Raw genomic sequence first — 14,442 nt, forward strand, 5'->3', positions numbered from 1 at the left:
CAGTAAGGAAAAAACTTCATAAAAGGAAGGTTTCGTGCTAAATTAGCAAAATTTAAGTATATCTTCTTGTTTTTAATAGTGAGTTCTTATGCATCAAACATTAAATAAATCAGATCAGTTTGATTGCAGTTGAGGACAAAAGGGGATAAAGAAACAGGTTCCTAAGTTTTATTGCTATTAAAAGTTACCATTTGTGCTATCAACCTACCCTCCTCACCATTGTAAACTCAGAGTAATTGATAGTCACTAACAATAATTAAGCATTTAGTATATGCCAATAATTTATTAAGTACTTTACGTGCATTTTCTTCCCTGTCATTCTTCTTAAAACCTCTCAAGTGGGGCTAGGATTTTATCCCAAGGCTCAGAATATCTTAAAGTGGGTACTCAGCAAATGTTTTTGAATGAATAAAAGAAGGAATGGATAAATGGAAGAGTCCCTTAAAGGTATTTTTTGTCTTTTTGTTTATCAATTTCAGGAAATATTTCTCCTAAGATAATTTTTTAAAAACTATCTGTGGGAGCACTATAAAGAATGTACTGAAACATTCTTGAATGTTTGCATTTATAAAATTTAAGGAGATGAGTAATTTAAAAAAAAATTTTTAATGTTTACTTTTGAGAGCGAGAGGCAGACGGTGAGTAGGGGAGGGGCAAAGAGAGAGGGAGGCACAGAATCTGAAGCAGGCTCTGATCTCTGAGCTGTCAGCCCAGAGCCGGATGCAGGGTCAGACTTACAAACAGTGATGAGATCATCACCTGAACCAAAATCAGACACTTAACTGACTGAGCCACCCAGGCACCTCAAGTGATGAATTGTTTTAGATAGTGACATCACATTTCTTGCCTCTTGATGTTGATGTGTCTTGCCTCTTTCTGCCAGTTTTTGGGATACAGTTGGTCATCTTGACCTCAGATTCCTTATTTGTTAAAGGTACTTGAAAAAGATCCTAGCAAGTCACTACCTTCAATAAAGATGCTTTTAAAATGGAAAGGGGCTCCTGGGTGGCTCGGTTGGTTAAGGGTCTGACTCTTGATTGGCTTAGGTAATAATCTTGTGGTTCTTAGGATTGAGCCCCAAGTTGGGCTCCATGCTGACAGCACATAGCCTGCTTGGGATTCTCTCTCCCTCTCTCTCTGCCCCTCCCCTGCACTCACTCTCTCTCTCAAAATAAATAAACTTTAAAAATAAATAAAATGGACAGTGATCGTCTGATTGCTTGTTTGCCTTTCAGTTTCCCTTTTTCTTTTCTCCTTTTTAAAACTTTTCCTTAGTTTATTTAAACCAAAAAAACCCCACCAAACAAACAGTTGACCCAACTTTTTTCTGTTTTTTGTTTTTTTTTTAAATGCATGACTGTAATGCTGCAGTGCGGCAGTACTCAGTGATATTGAAGTGCACTGTTAAGTAGTCTTCCTTTTGCTTCTTTTTGTGCCACTGATGAGGGATCTGGAAAGGAGTTTTATTGGTGCCTCATTCACAAAAGGGCTTACCTTCTTTGAAGAAAAACATTTTGTCTCTACCTGGGATTACTAGCTAGATAAGACTTGGAAACAAATTGGAGGGAAAAAGGACAGCCAAGGGGGTTAACAAAGGATGTTTTGATAGGAAACAACAGATCTCTTTAAGAAGCAACTAACCAGATAGGAAAGGCATCTTATAGATGGCATAAGAATGGATTCTTCCTTTTTTTGAAAGAGGGAGAAAAGGAGAGAGCGAGCTCCCGGTGAGGGGCAGAGGGAAAGGGGGAGAGAGAATCTTAAGGAGCCTCCACGCCCAGTGCAGACCTCCATCTCACAGCTGTGAGATCATGACCTGAGCTGAAATCAAGAGCCGCTTAACTGACTGAGCCACCCAGGCAGCTCAAGAATGGATTCTTAATAGTATACTTGTTTTTGGTGTTTGGTTAATAGCTGTTTGAATTCTTACCCACTCTTAATAAAGACTTTTTAGTGTTTTGTATTACTTTTTTTGGGAATTATCTGACCTTTGACACTATTCATATCCATTGTCCAGTGGTTCTCTTCAAAATAGGTAATTACTTTTCCTACTTCATTTTGATTAGTTTGGAACCTGGTAGGGATGTGAGGGGGATAGAAACCAGTAATTAAAAAAAAAAAAAAAGACATTTCTGCTGTTTTAGATATATGTGAAGACAGATTTGCAATTTGCATTTATGCAAGTTTTATGCCTATTATGGTAGACATTAATTCTGTGTAACCTGATCCCTCTTACTGAAACTTTTATTAGTTATTGCTCTAGAATAGATTAATTGGGAAATAGGTGTATAATAACATGAGTATCTTAAAATGTTCAGAATTATGTGGTCTGTTTTTGGTGATACGACTCTGGAGATTTTGCACTGTGGGAAATACCATTTTTTGGTGAAGAATAGTTTTATCGGTTAGGTAATGAATCGGTTTTGTGGACTATTGACCTAAAACAACTAAATTTTGTTACTTGAATTCATCTGGGAGTGTGGAGCTCAGTTCATCTCTTACACTGCCACCTTGCTTTTTTTTTTTTTTTTTTCTTTTTTAGCTAGAACTCATAGAGAAAAAATGTGCTCGATTTCTGGTCCTAGATATGGCTCTGAATACCTTTAGTAAGTTATTCTAGCTTTTGTTTAGTCTTTCCTTTTCTCCCCTTTGAAGATGAACTAACAAATTATTTTACTGCAGTAATAACATTTGGAACATAAATGGCAAGGGAAGTGGGACGGTAGTTGAACAGTAAATGGGCTTTCGGTATTGATGAAATGAATGGATGAGAGACCGTTAAAAAAATAAGAGTGAAAAGCTAAGCAGCAAGTCCCAGAGATTTTGAAATAGGAATGACTAACACCAATTTTCTTCAGATGAATTTGATAAGATTTCTTGGTTTCTGCCTGTGTCTCCAAGCTTTGTATTTAAAATTTTCAGTGTATAGTAAGTTGAAAGTACACAATAGAATCATGAACAGCTATATTCTTGCTGCCTAGATGGAGTGTTCACTAGTAACCTTTTCTTTCACTTGCTTTCTCCTAATATGTATAAATATCATATACATTACATATAGCTTTTTGAGGGAGTTATTAGACTTTCACAACAAGTAGCTGTCTTCATGTCACTGTTACCCCTAAATATTTCAGTATCTGTAGCCAAAAAATAACGACACTGTCCTATATAATTTAATACCACTAGCACACCTTAGAAATGAATAAGCCTGTAATATTCATCTAGTAAACACTCTAGAATCAGATTTTGACAGTGGATTCTAAAGTATCCTTTAGTTATTCTCTTTTAAGTTCATGTATTTTGAGAGAATGAGAGAGTTGGGGGGGGGGCAAAGAGCGAGGGAGAGAGATCTTTCAGTTACTCTTTTCACATCGGGTTCTGTAAGGGTTTATGGAAGGGTATTGGATGTAATGTCTACCTAGTCTTTCTAACTCTAACAGTGTTTCCATATTTCTTCAGTGACATCAACTTTTTGAAGTAATCAGGACAGTTATCTTTAATGTCTCATATTCTGGGCTTGTCTAAGAGTTTCCTTGTGTTATCTGCCTTCTGAAGCTTCCTGTGACTTGGCATGATTAGTTACAGGTTATGCATTTTGAATAAAAAATACTGCCTAGGCGAAGGTAGATACTTCATAGTGCATTCAACCAGGAGGCACAAAATGACAGTCTTTGCCACTATTAGTGATGCTAAATTTGATCATTAGGTAAGTAGTGTCTATATGGTCTGTTACAAAAACCTATTTTTACTCTCAGTTTAGAAAATCTAAGTTTTCTAAAATCTATATTTTGGTACTGTACAAATCTCCCCCCCCAAAAAAACCCCAGCAACCCCCCCCCCCCAAAATATCCCTTCAACCTTTTCTTAATACTTTTAGCATCTTAATGATTCTTGCCTCATTCACTTATTTCATTGGGATTTACAAAGTGTTTATTTTTCAAATTTTGTACTCCTTCTATGTTAATTGACATTCATCTTCAAAGAAAAGCTTTTCCTACTAGTGATAAACTATACTTCCTATTGAAAAGTTGGGATAAATGTAATTTTTCTCATTATTTATTAGTTTTTAGAATAAGGAATTGGGTAGTAGTCCCTTCAGTGATAGCAAATGAGACTTTTTTTTTGCCCATTCTTATAATTGTTACGAATTCATGAACTTGTTTTGTATTCACAGTGTTATCAATTAATTATTGTTTTTAATGGTCAAGTCATCTGAAATTTGGCTAACAGGACCCCTCCTAGACTCTCTCCTGTGTTTTTAGTGACATACCTCCCTTAGTCTTTGAGTGCTTCCTTGATTTCTGGCACAGAGATTGTGTGCGTTTTTAGTAGTGCACAAAAAGTACCTTTACTTGAAACTTTCGGTTAAAGCTCAAAATCCCAGAAATCCTGAAGAATCCTAGAACACTAAAAGATGGAAAAAAGTTAATGCTAGTTAGCAAGGAACCTATCAGTTGCCTGTTTCTTGTTTCCTGAGTACAAAAACACTAGTACTTACTCTTTTTTCTTGCCCCCCAAATACTAGTACTTATTTTTTTTATTAAAAAAATTTTTTTTATTTTAATGTTTATTTTGAGAGAGAGAGAGAGAGAGAGAGAGAGAGCGAGAGCGTGAGCAGGGTATTGGCAGAGAGAAAGGGAGACAAAAAATTTGAAGCAGGCTCCAGGCTCTGAGCTGTCAGCACAGAACCTGATGTGGGGCCTGAACTCACGAGCGAATTCATGACCTGAACTGAAGTTAGATGCTCAATTGACTGAGCCACCCGTGCACCCCTCCTTTTTTTTTTTTTTTAATGCTTATTTACTCATTTGAGAGAACACGAGTGGGGGAGGGGCCGAGAGAGAGAGGAGGAGAGAGAGAATCCCAAGCAGGCCTCCTGCTGGCCGCACAGAGCCTGACGTGGGACTCTGTCTCACAAACTGTGAGATCATAACCTGAGCCAAAATCAAGAGTCGGATGCTTAACTGACTGAGCCACCCAGGTGCCTCACCTAGTACTTATCCAAATAAGGGTGTAGCCAAACTCTACTTTCAAAATCACAGATTTACATTAGAGCTACATGAGAGATTCTCCAACTAATTATTGGCAAGGAGAGTGTTAATATCCCAAAAGAATCTCTCAACTTGAATAATAATCAGCCCGTAGCACCTTCTCACTCTGATTTAAACCAGCAGCAGACTTTTAATATGTAATACATTTTTAAAATCATTTTAGTTTTCATCGCGTTAAGTGTACTTTTTAATCCTCATGCCCTGTTTTCCCCATTCCCTCCCCTCCTGTCCCCCTTCTGGTAACCATCAGTTTGTTCTCCATAGTTAAGAGTCTGTTTCTTGGTTTGTCTCTTTCTTTTTTTCCTTTGTTCCTTTGTTTTGTTTCTTAAATTTCACATGTGACTGGGATCATGTGGTATTATCTTTCTCTGATTTATTTCACTTACTGTAATATTCTATAGTTCCGTCCATAGCAAGATTTCATTCTTTATTTTATGACTGAATAATCTGTTGTGCGTATATACCATGTCTTTTCTGTTTACTCATCAGTTGATGGACACTGGCCGTTTCCACATAGTTTGGCTGTTGTAAATAATGCTGCAGTAAATGTAGGGATGTATGTATCCCTTTGAGTTAGTGTGTTTTGGGTAAGTACTGAGTAGTGCAATTACTGGATCCTATGGTAGTTCTTTTTTAATTTTTTGATGAACCTCCATACTGTTTCCACAGTGACTACACCAGTCTGCGTTCCCACCAACAGTGCAGGAGGGTTCCTTTTTCTCCCCATATTCACCAACACTTGTTTCTACATAATGCATTTATCTTGAAAATATAGGAACAAAAATTGTTCCCACACCCCATTGCTATACTGAGGTTAATTTACTTTTGGTTGTTAATGCTTGATCATATATATCCTTAATCTGAAATGTGATATCTATAATATTTGTTTTGAAATCTTCATCCCAGTACAAAGTATAATTAGATCAACAGTTTCACAAGTTTAGATTTAAGGTAAGTAAAAAAGACAATATATATATGAGAAAGTAGAGTTGAAAACAAAGCTGAGTGGTAGTAGCACATCCAACTGGACTACCTGTTTTTACAAGTGTAGTGGAATTGGGAAAATTCTGTACACGTTCATTTGCATGTGTGTACTGAATAACAGGGATCGAAGGCGCAGTCATTTCTTATTTCAGTTTTATAAACTCTACATCAAAGATAATAGCATTTGGTAAGAGTGCCCAAAAGATCAGTAACACTAAGGCAGAGTTGTGAGAGATGTTGCTTTGTTTTTTGGGGCTTAAATTCATCTGTACCTACTCCTCTTTCTAGCCTTGGTTCATCTCTGCTTGTATAAAATAACAAAGTGTTTGTTTCCATTCAGGAGGTATTGAATTTCTTCCCATCCTCAGTAATACCCATATAGTATGGTATGCAGATCTGACTGCATTTTGGGTGAAAGTACTCCCATACTCCCCATTTCCAGTGGCAACGGATAGGTAGTTTCTACTGGTAATGTGGACTAAGATTGGTACATTTCCATTACTTTCTTTATCACCTTTCTTAAAAGGTACAAAAACTGTCTCCAGTTTAGGGAAGTGAAAAGAAAAGGTAATAATGGTTGAATTTTCTCTTGACAATTGACAGTATCTCTTTCTTGAATAAACTTCTCAAAACTCAGTCTTCTTGTTACTTCTGTTTTATTTAATGAATTTGATCATTCCTGATAATACTGTCTGTTCTTCTCTTTTGCAATACTACTTAAAACTAGATTCTTCTAGTTTTTGGCTGATTTTTTCCTCAGGTTTTTAGTTCCTTTTCTGTCTCTTATTGGGACCCATCAAATCTTGGTCTCAGGTTTCTCCGTTTCTTCCTTTTATTTTTTCAGTCTGTATATCCCTGTTTCTTTTTTCTTTTTTTTTTTTTAAATTTTTTTTTTCAACCTTTATTTATTTTTGGGACAGAGAGAGACAGAGCATGAACGGGGGAGGGGCAGAGAGAGAGGGAGACACAGAATCGGAAACAGGCTCCAGGCTCTGAGCCATCAGCCCAGAGCCCGATGCGGGGCTTGAACTCCCGGACCGCGAGATCGTGACCTGGCTGAAGTCGGACGCTTAACCGACTGCGCCACCCAGGCGCCCTATCCCTGTTTCTTTAGCTATTATGTCTTGGGCAGATTCCAGTAAACAGACAAATAAGTAGTACGCACATGTGTACACACACTCCATATTCCAAATATGAATTATGTGTATATATAACATATATGTATAGTTTCAATCCATAGTTCAGCCATTACAGAATAGTTCTGCTTTGATGTCCTCATATTATCACCAGATTCTTTTCTGTCTAGATCCAAATTCAGCATCTTCTGCCCTAAAATGGCTTTGCTTTTCAACTTCCTCATTCTCCATATCCTAGTCTAAAAACTTTTAACCCCCAATCTGGTCAGTAGGTTTCTTCCAACTAAAAAGAAGAAAAAATGGTGTTTAGATTTGCCTGTAGAGGCAAGTCATTGCAAAACCCTAAGAAATGAGAAAGTGCGGGATTGCAGAAAATTGAGTGCTGATCTCAAGATGTAGCAGCATGGTGAATGGCTGTGAGAGTGCCTGAAGCAACTGGCAAATCCTCACATGTGCTGGTGAGCACATACCTATGTGCAGCTGCCCCTGGAGAATAATGACTTCTATATCTCTTTCACCTTTAAAATTGTATATAACTGTCTCTTGGTGGTAGATTCTCAAAATGGAATCCTGCTGGTAAGGGAGTATAGGAAATGCTTCTAGATCCTGCCATACAGGACAGATTAAAAGATAGGGATGGTGTGAAGTATCAACAGGCAGCACATACCCTCAGTTTCCTTAATCAGAACAGATATAAACTCTTTAGCTCAGAATTTGTGGATCCAGCAGTTCCAGTTTTGAGTATTTGCCTGAAGAAAACAAAATCACCAGCTCAAAGATATATCTCAGTGCTTCGTTGCAGCGTTATTTATGATAGGACACAGAAATAACCTAATTGTCCATTGATGGATGAATGAATAAAGAAAATGTGATATATATTTACATACATTTGAATATTATTTAGCCATTAAAAAAGAAAATCCTGCTGTTTGTGACATTATGGATGGATATTATGGCTGTTCTGCTAACAGAAATAAGTCAGAAAGACAGATACTGTATGATCTTACTTATATGTAGAATCAAAAAAGTCTGAACTCCTGGCTACAAATCAGAACAGTTTGGTGGGTGCCAGAGATCTGGGGGGATGGTTGTTGGGGAAATGGGAGATGGTGGTCAAAAAGTACCGACTTCCAAGTTACAAAAATAAATCCTGGGGATGTAATGTACATCATGGTGACTATGGCTAACAATACTGTATTGTATATTTGAAATTTGCTAAGAGAGTAGATCTTAACTGTTCTCATCACAAGAAAGAATTTATAAGTGTGAGGTGATGTTAACTAACTTTATTGCAGTGATCATCTCTCAGTATTTTTCGTATATTAAATCATTATGTTGTACACCTAAAACTAATAGTGTTATATGCCAGTTATATATCAATAAAAACTTGTGGCTTTGCATGCTTGACACCTTAAATGACCAACCTTATCTTTTACATTCTGTCAATACAAATTGCAGTTGAAGCACATATTGTTTGTACTGCTCTTTTGCTCTGTGACTTCTCCCACTCCCTTATATGTGAAGTGTCATTATTCTTTTCTTGAAACACACACGTTCCTAAGTCTTAGGCCCTAACTCAGCTCTTACCCACTGATCTCTCCTATATTAGAACTTCCGCCATGTTTGAAAGTGTCTCTCCTACTAGAATGGAATCTTCTGAAGAGTGAGGACCTTATTTGCCTTATTTGCCAATCCAAGTCTGCTCTTTATAAAATAATCTGACACATACTAATTGCTTAATATTTATTAAGTGAATGAATGTCTGAGTAAGGTATTGCTCATATGGTGTATCTATAAGATATAATTGTTAAGTTTTTTTTAAAAATCGAATTTTTCTAAAAATTATATAAATATTTTTCCATACTTAGCAGGGGGGGAAATATATACTATTAACACTGAGTACTTAGGACGTTGGATGGGAGCAGAATATATCACATATTTTTGTCTTTGTCGTAAAGAAGCATATACTATTTTTATTTTTAATTTTTTAATGTTTTTTATTTCATTTTTTTATTTAAAAAAATTTTTAGTGTTTATTATCGAGAGACAGACATTTGTGAGGGAGGGGGAGACACAGCATCCGAAGCAGGCTCCAGGCTCTGAGCTGTCAGCACAGAGTCTGACGCGGGGCTCAAACTCACAAACTGTGAGATCATAACCTGAGCCGAAGTCGGACACTAACCGACTGAGTCATCCACGCGCCTCAATGTTTATTTTTGAGAGAGAGAGAGAGAGAGAGAGAGAGAGAGAGAGAGGGAAGAAAGAAAGAAAGAAAGAAAGAAAGAAAGAAAGAAAAAAAAAGAAAAAGAAAAGAAAGAAAAAGAAAGTATGTATGTGCTGGGGCATGGCAGAGAGAGACAGAGACCTAGAATTCAAAGCAGGGTTCAGCCTCTGAGCTGTCAGCACAGAGCCCAGTCCAGGGCTTGAACTCACAAACTGCGAGACCATGACCTGAGCTAAAGTTGGACACTTAACCAACTGAACTACCCAGGCACCCCTGAAGAGCATATGCTGTTTTTAAATGAAAACAGGTTTTTTTTCCTGAAGATTTTTTTTTTTTTATATTTAAGTAATCTCTACACCCAATGTGGGGCTCAAACTCACAACCACTAGATAAAGAGTCACACGCTTCTCTGATTGAGCCAGCCAGGCACCCCAAAGAAAATAGGTTTTAAGGAACAACTCATATAGATACTTTGTTCCTTTATTATTTGGGACCTCTTTAAATAGAATGGTATTGGGTAACATCCAAAAAACTTTTATTTATTTTATTTATTTTTTACAGATCTTATATGTAAGCAAATTCCATACCCAATGTGGAGCTTAAACTCACAACCCCAAGATCGAGAGTCACATGCTGTACCAACTGAGCTAGCCAGGTGCCCCAAAACTTTCTTTAAAATCTTTTTTTAATTATAAATGTCCTCGCTTAAAAAAAAATTAAAGAAGATGGAGAATTGCATGGAGCAAAATGTGAAGTTTCCCCTTCTACCTTTGTCTTCCTGCACTGCCACCCACTCACACTTAGAGAAAGCTACCTATATCATTTATCAGGTCATACATTTTCTATGCATATGTAAATACAAAACTTTTCAGATTTGTTTTTTGTTTTTCTTAAAAATAAATGTAAACAGGTGTTTAATAAAATGCGTCACCTGGGCATAAAAACATATAAGCAAAATCATAAAAGAAGGCAACTTTCTTATTTCCTGCTTTATCTGAAATGAACACATAATGAACATAATTGGTACAGAATTATTTTTATTTTATTCTAATTCCAGTAATTTATTCTAGTTACAGTTTTATATTAATTTCAGGTGTGCAGTGTATTGATTCAACAATCCCATACATCAGATTTGATTTTTTTAAACTCAGCATTATGTATCTGGACATTTTTTTCTACATTTGAACATAGAGATTATGACATTCTTCTTAACTTTTATTAATAAGTAAGCTCTACACCCAATATGGGGCTTGAAGTTACCACCCTGAGATTAAGAGTTGTATGTTCTACTGACTGAGCCAGCCAGGTGCTTCTGTGAATTTCTTTTTTTTTTTTCCAACGTTTATTTATTTTTGGGACAGAGAGAGACAGAGCATGAACGGGGAAGGGGCAGAGAGAGAGGGAGACACAGAATCGGAAACAGGCTCCAGGCTCTGAGCCATCAGCCCAGAGCCCGACGCGGGGCTCGAACTCACGGACCGCGAGATCGTGACCTGGCTGAAGTCGGACGCTTAACCGACTGCGCCACCCAGGCGCCCCTGTGAATTTCTTTTTTAAAGGCTATGTAGTATTTCATTGTATTGGCACATACCATAATTTACTTAACCACTGCAGAAATTCTTCTCATTAAATTTTCTTTTTTCTTATAAAGGAGTATAATTTAAGGAAGAATGTCTGTCTGTTCTGGTGAAAATGGTATATTTGGTTTTGTGAGCCCAGGTCTAGTATATTTTGGTATATTCCCTTTAATGGTTTTGGCTTCATTGGGGTGTATTTCAGGTCTACGGATCAATGGAGAACTAATTACCGCCTACCCCCAGGTGGTGGTAGTGAGAGTACCAACCCCTTGGGTGCAGAGTGATAGTGACATCACTGTTTTGCGCCATCTAGAGAAGATGGGATGCCGGTTGATGAACCGACCTCAAGCCATCCTGAACTGTGTTAATAAGTTCTGGACATTTCAAGAGTTGGCGGGCCATGGTGTTCCTCTGCCAGATACTTTCTCTTATGGTAAGTTCGCTAATAAGAATTTATAGTCTAAGTTTTACAACACTGATGGTTTTGAAAGGCATACTAAATTAAGAGGGTTATGTGATACAAGGAAATTTGTGAACATGGAAGAACTTCTTACAGAAGTAATTTTCAGTGTTAACAAACTGGGCAGGAGCATTGTGAATCATGTGTCAAGATTTAGTTCCGTGATATTGGTAGAGTGGATTTAGCTATTTTGGGCTTTCTAGGCTGTAAGTTCACTCTTGTGCTCTCAGTAATGCTGTTGTAGTCAGAGAGCTTTATTAATAATGCTTAAATAAATTACTGTTGTTGTCCTCCAATAAAACTTTATTATTTAAAAAAGGCAGTGGGCCAGATCTCATAGGCTGTAATATTCGATACATCTCTGTTTAATATCTGTTTATCCTTATTAGCACTTTCATGATAATTTTTTTTTGAAGTTTTTTCTCTTATTTTTTAAGGAAATGACACTGTAATAGGTATACTTTAAAACCAGTGCTTCCAAAACCATGGTAAAAGTAAAGGATCTTTTTTTTTCTTTAAAGACCAGTATGCTGTGTATCAGTACTCTTACAAAATATGATAAAAAAACGTCTGAGAAATGCCAGATTGTTATAAAAGCTTCCAGTGTTTACTCTTTTTGTATTTACCTGGTTACATATCAGTAGCAGAGAAGTCATAAACAGGCACAGGTTTTTGGACAACACTTTTGAGTAACGCTGCTGTAAACAATATTATGTTAATGTATTTCCTGCTTGTCCAGTTCTTTTAGATTAGAAAGGATCAAATTTGCTATAAATCATTGCAATTTTCCATAAAGACATTTTTTCAAATAAATGTCCAGTAGTATGCTTAGAGAGTTAATGAAGCTTTAAAAAGAAATCCCTATCCTATTCCTACCATTAGTATTTTAAAGAAGGGAACTCCCCAAGTCTGTATGACATGTGTTGATACAGTTGCTGTTTTTAGCAATTGCATAAGAAGAGACAATATGAATAGTTTGAGAATTCTGTCAGATGCTCTTGGAATATTATATTATAGCTTATATCATGGGTCTACACTTCTGATTTTAAGAGAATGGAAAGGAGAAAAGTGTTAGCCCAGTTACCAAATACTACCTATGTTCTAATGTTGACAGTTTAAAATTGGGGACTGAATCATCTTAATTTCTCTAGGCTGCAAATGTATGCTACTGCAGTTGCTTAATGAACTTTTTCCTGGTTTAATTTTTTTTACATCACCAGGCTGATACCACAATTCATTTTTGCTCTGATTTTGCTACTGTATCATTTGTTCCTGGGCAGTAAAAACAGAAGAAAACTTCACTCATGGGTACTGTCTGCCGTAGTATACAAAGAACTCTGATTCATAATGGAGATATGAAACATTAATTTGTGTGTTTGAGAGGGATAGAACACACGTAGCATCTTTTCATCCTTGAGTGAGTCTTCTAAACAGACTCATTCTTCTGTTTCTTAATCTTTAGATTGAGATTCTTTAATCTTTAGATTAAAACTGGAATTTAAATACACTAAAGTAGGTCTTGGTGGTTTGGTTGTTTGTGTAGTGGAAAATTAAAGGATAAAAATATGAAAAATTGTATAGAACTAGGAAATTTTGTTTTAACTGAAAGATAATTTCCTTAAGTTAGATATTAGAATATTTATAATTTAAGATAATTTTCATCCATTTTAAAAGGTGTTGTTTTAAACTGATGTTTAACTGTATTTTCAACTTTTATTTATTACTTTCTCTAAGAAAAACAAAATGTAGCCATCAGGTTCTTACCTTCTATCTCCTGTGTTGCTGACTTTAGCATAGATAACACCACAAAACACCTCTGTTACTATTCTTTTTAAATTTCTTTTTTACTCAAACCAGGTGGTCATGAAAATTTTGCTAAAATGATCGATGAAGCAGAAGTACTGGAGTTTCCAATGGTAGTGAAGAATACGCGGGGTCATAGAGGTGCGTATGAGTTGTCACTATGGCACATCATTTTGAAATTACTCTTGAGAATTAATAAGGGTGATGATACAAAATAGATTTTTTCTTAATCTGATCAATGCTCTTATCATTTTCTTTGTATTTCCTCACGGTTATTGACTAGACAATAGCCTTATCAGTTGAAATGTATAGCTCTTTGGGGCGCCTCGCTGGCTCAGTTATGTGATCAACTTTGACTCAGGTCATGATCTCACAGTTTGTGAGTTTGAGCCCCGTATTGGGCTGTGTGCTGACATCTCGGAGCCTGGAGCCTGCTTTGGATTCTGTCTCTCTCCCTCTCTCTCACTGCCCCTTCCCTGTTCTCACTCTGTCTCTCTCTCAAAAATAAACATTAAAAAAATTAAATAAATAGCCACTTCCTTTGACATAAAAATTGACAAATAGAGCAGTGGAATGGACTAGTGAACTTGGAAATAAAACTAGGTATATAGTAACATACTGCCCTTTTACCCTATGCAAATTTTGTATATATTGTGTAATAATATATAAGACATGGTCTTTAAAATTTTTTTTTTGTTTATTTATTTTCAGAGAGAGAGAGACAGAGCAGGGGAGGGGCAGGGAGAGAGAGAATCCCAAGCAGGGCTCTGCACTGTCAGCACAGAGCCCGATGTGGGGCTCAAACCCATGAACTGTGAGATCATGACATGAACTGAAACCAGAGTTGACACTTAACCAACTGAGCCACCCAGATATCCCTATAAAACATGGTTTTTCTCAGAAGGAAATGTTTTGCTAATAAACGAGGCTGGCATTATTGGCTCACATGGAGGAATATAAACCTTGGACCTCTACTTCACAACATCTACTGAAATAAATTCTAGGTTACTGTAGGAATTAAGGGAGTGGTAGGAGATTATTAACTTTATCTTAAATACATTTTTGCATTGTTTCAGTAACTACCATAACTGTTACTTTGGTTAAAAATTAATAGATTCTGAAAGAGCAGGTTGGGACCCAAGAAGATGCAGGTAATACATATCAACTGTTCGCAGTTTAATGACTTACATGTGTTTTTTATTCTTTTTCA

General features: G+C 36.5%; 1 protein-coding gene across 4 annotated transcripts in view; it reads left to right on the top strand.

The window, feature by feature from the left end:
- RIMKLB (ribosomal modification protein rimK like family member B) overlaps positions 1-14,442 on the top strand; it is a 70,879-nt gene that overhangs the window by 40,548 nt on the left and 15,889 nt on the right. For all 4 annotated transcript variants that reach the window (XR_007154116.1, XR_007154117.1, XM_047867768.1 and 1 more), the window contains exons 3-4: positions 11,172-11,402; positions 13,287-13,373. Coding sequence is in view for 2 of the 4 variants with exons in the window: in XM_047867768.1 (XP_047723724.1) it covers positions 11,172-11,402; positions 13,287-13,373 (318 nt within the window). In the remaining 2 variants the exon portion in view is untranslated. The remainder of the gene's footprint in view (positions 1-11,171; positions 11,403-13,286; positions 13,374-14,442) is intronic.

The sequence above is a fragment of the Prionailurus viverrinus genome, chromosome B4, assembly GCF_022837055.1.
Source record: "Prionailurus viverrinus isolate Anna chromosome B4, UM_Priviv_1.0, whole genome shotgun sequence".
NCBI lineage: Eukaryota > Metazoa > Chordata > Mammalia > Carnivora > Felidae > Prionailurus > Prionailurus viverrinus.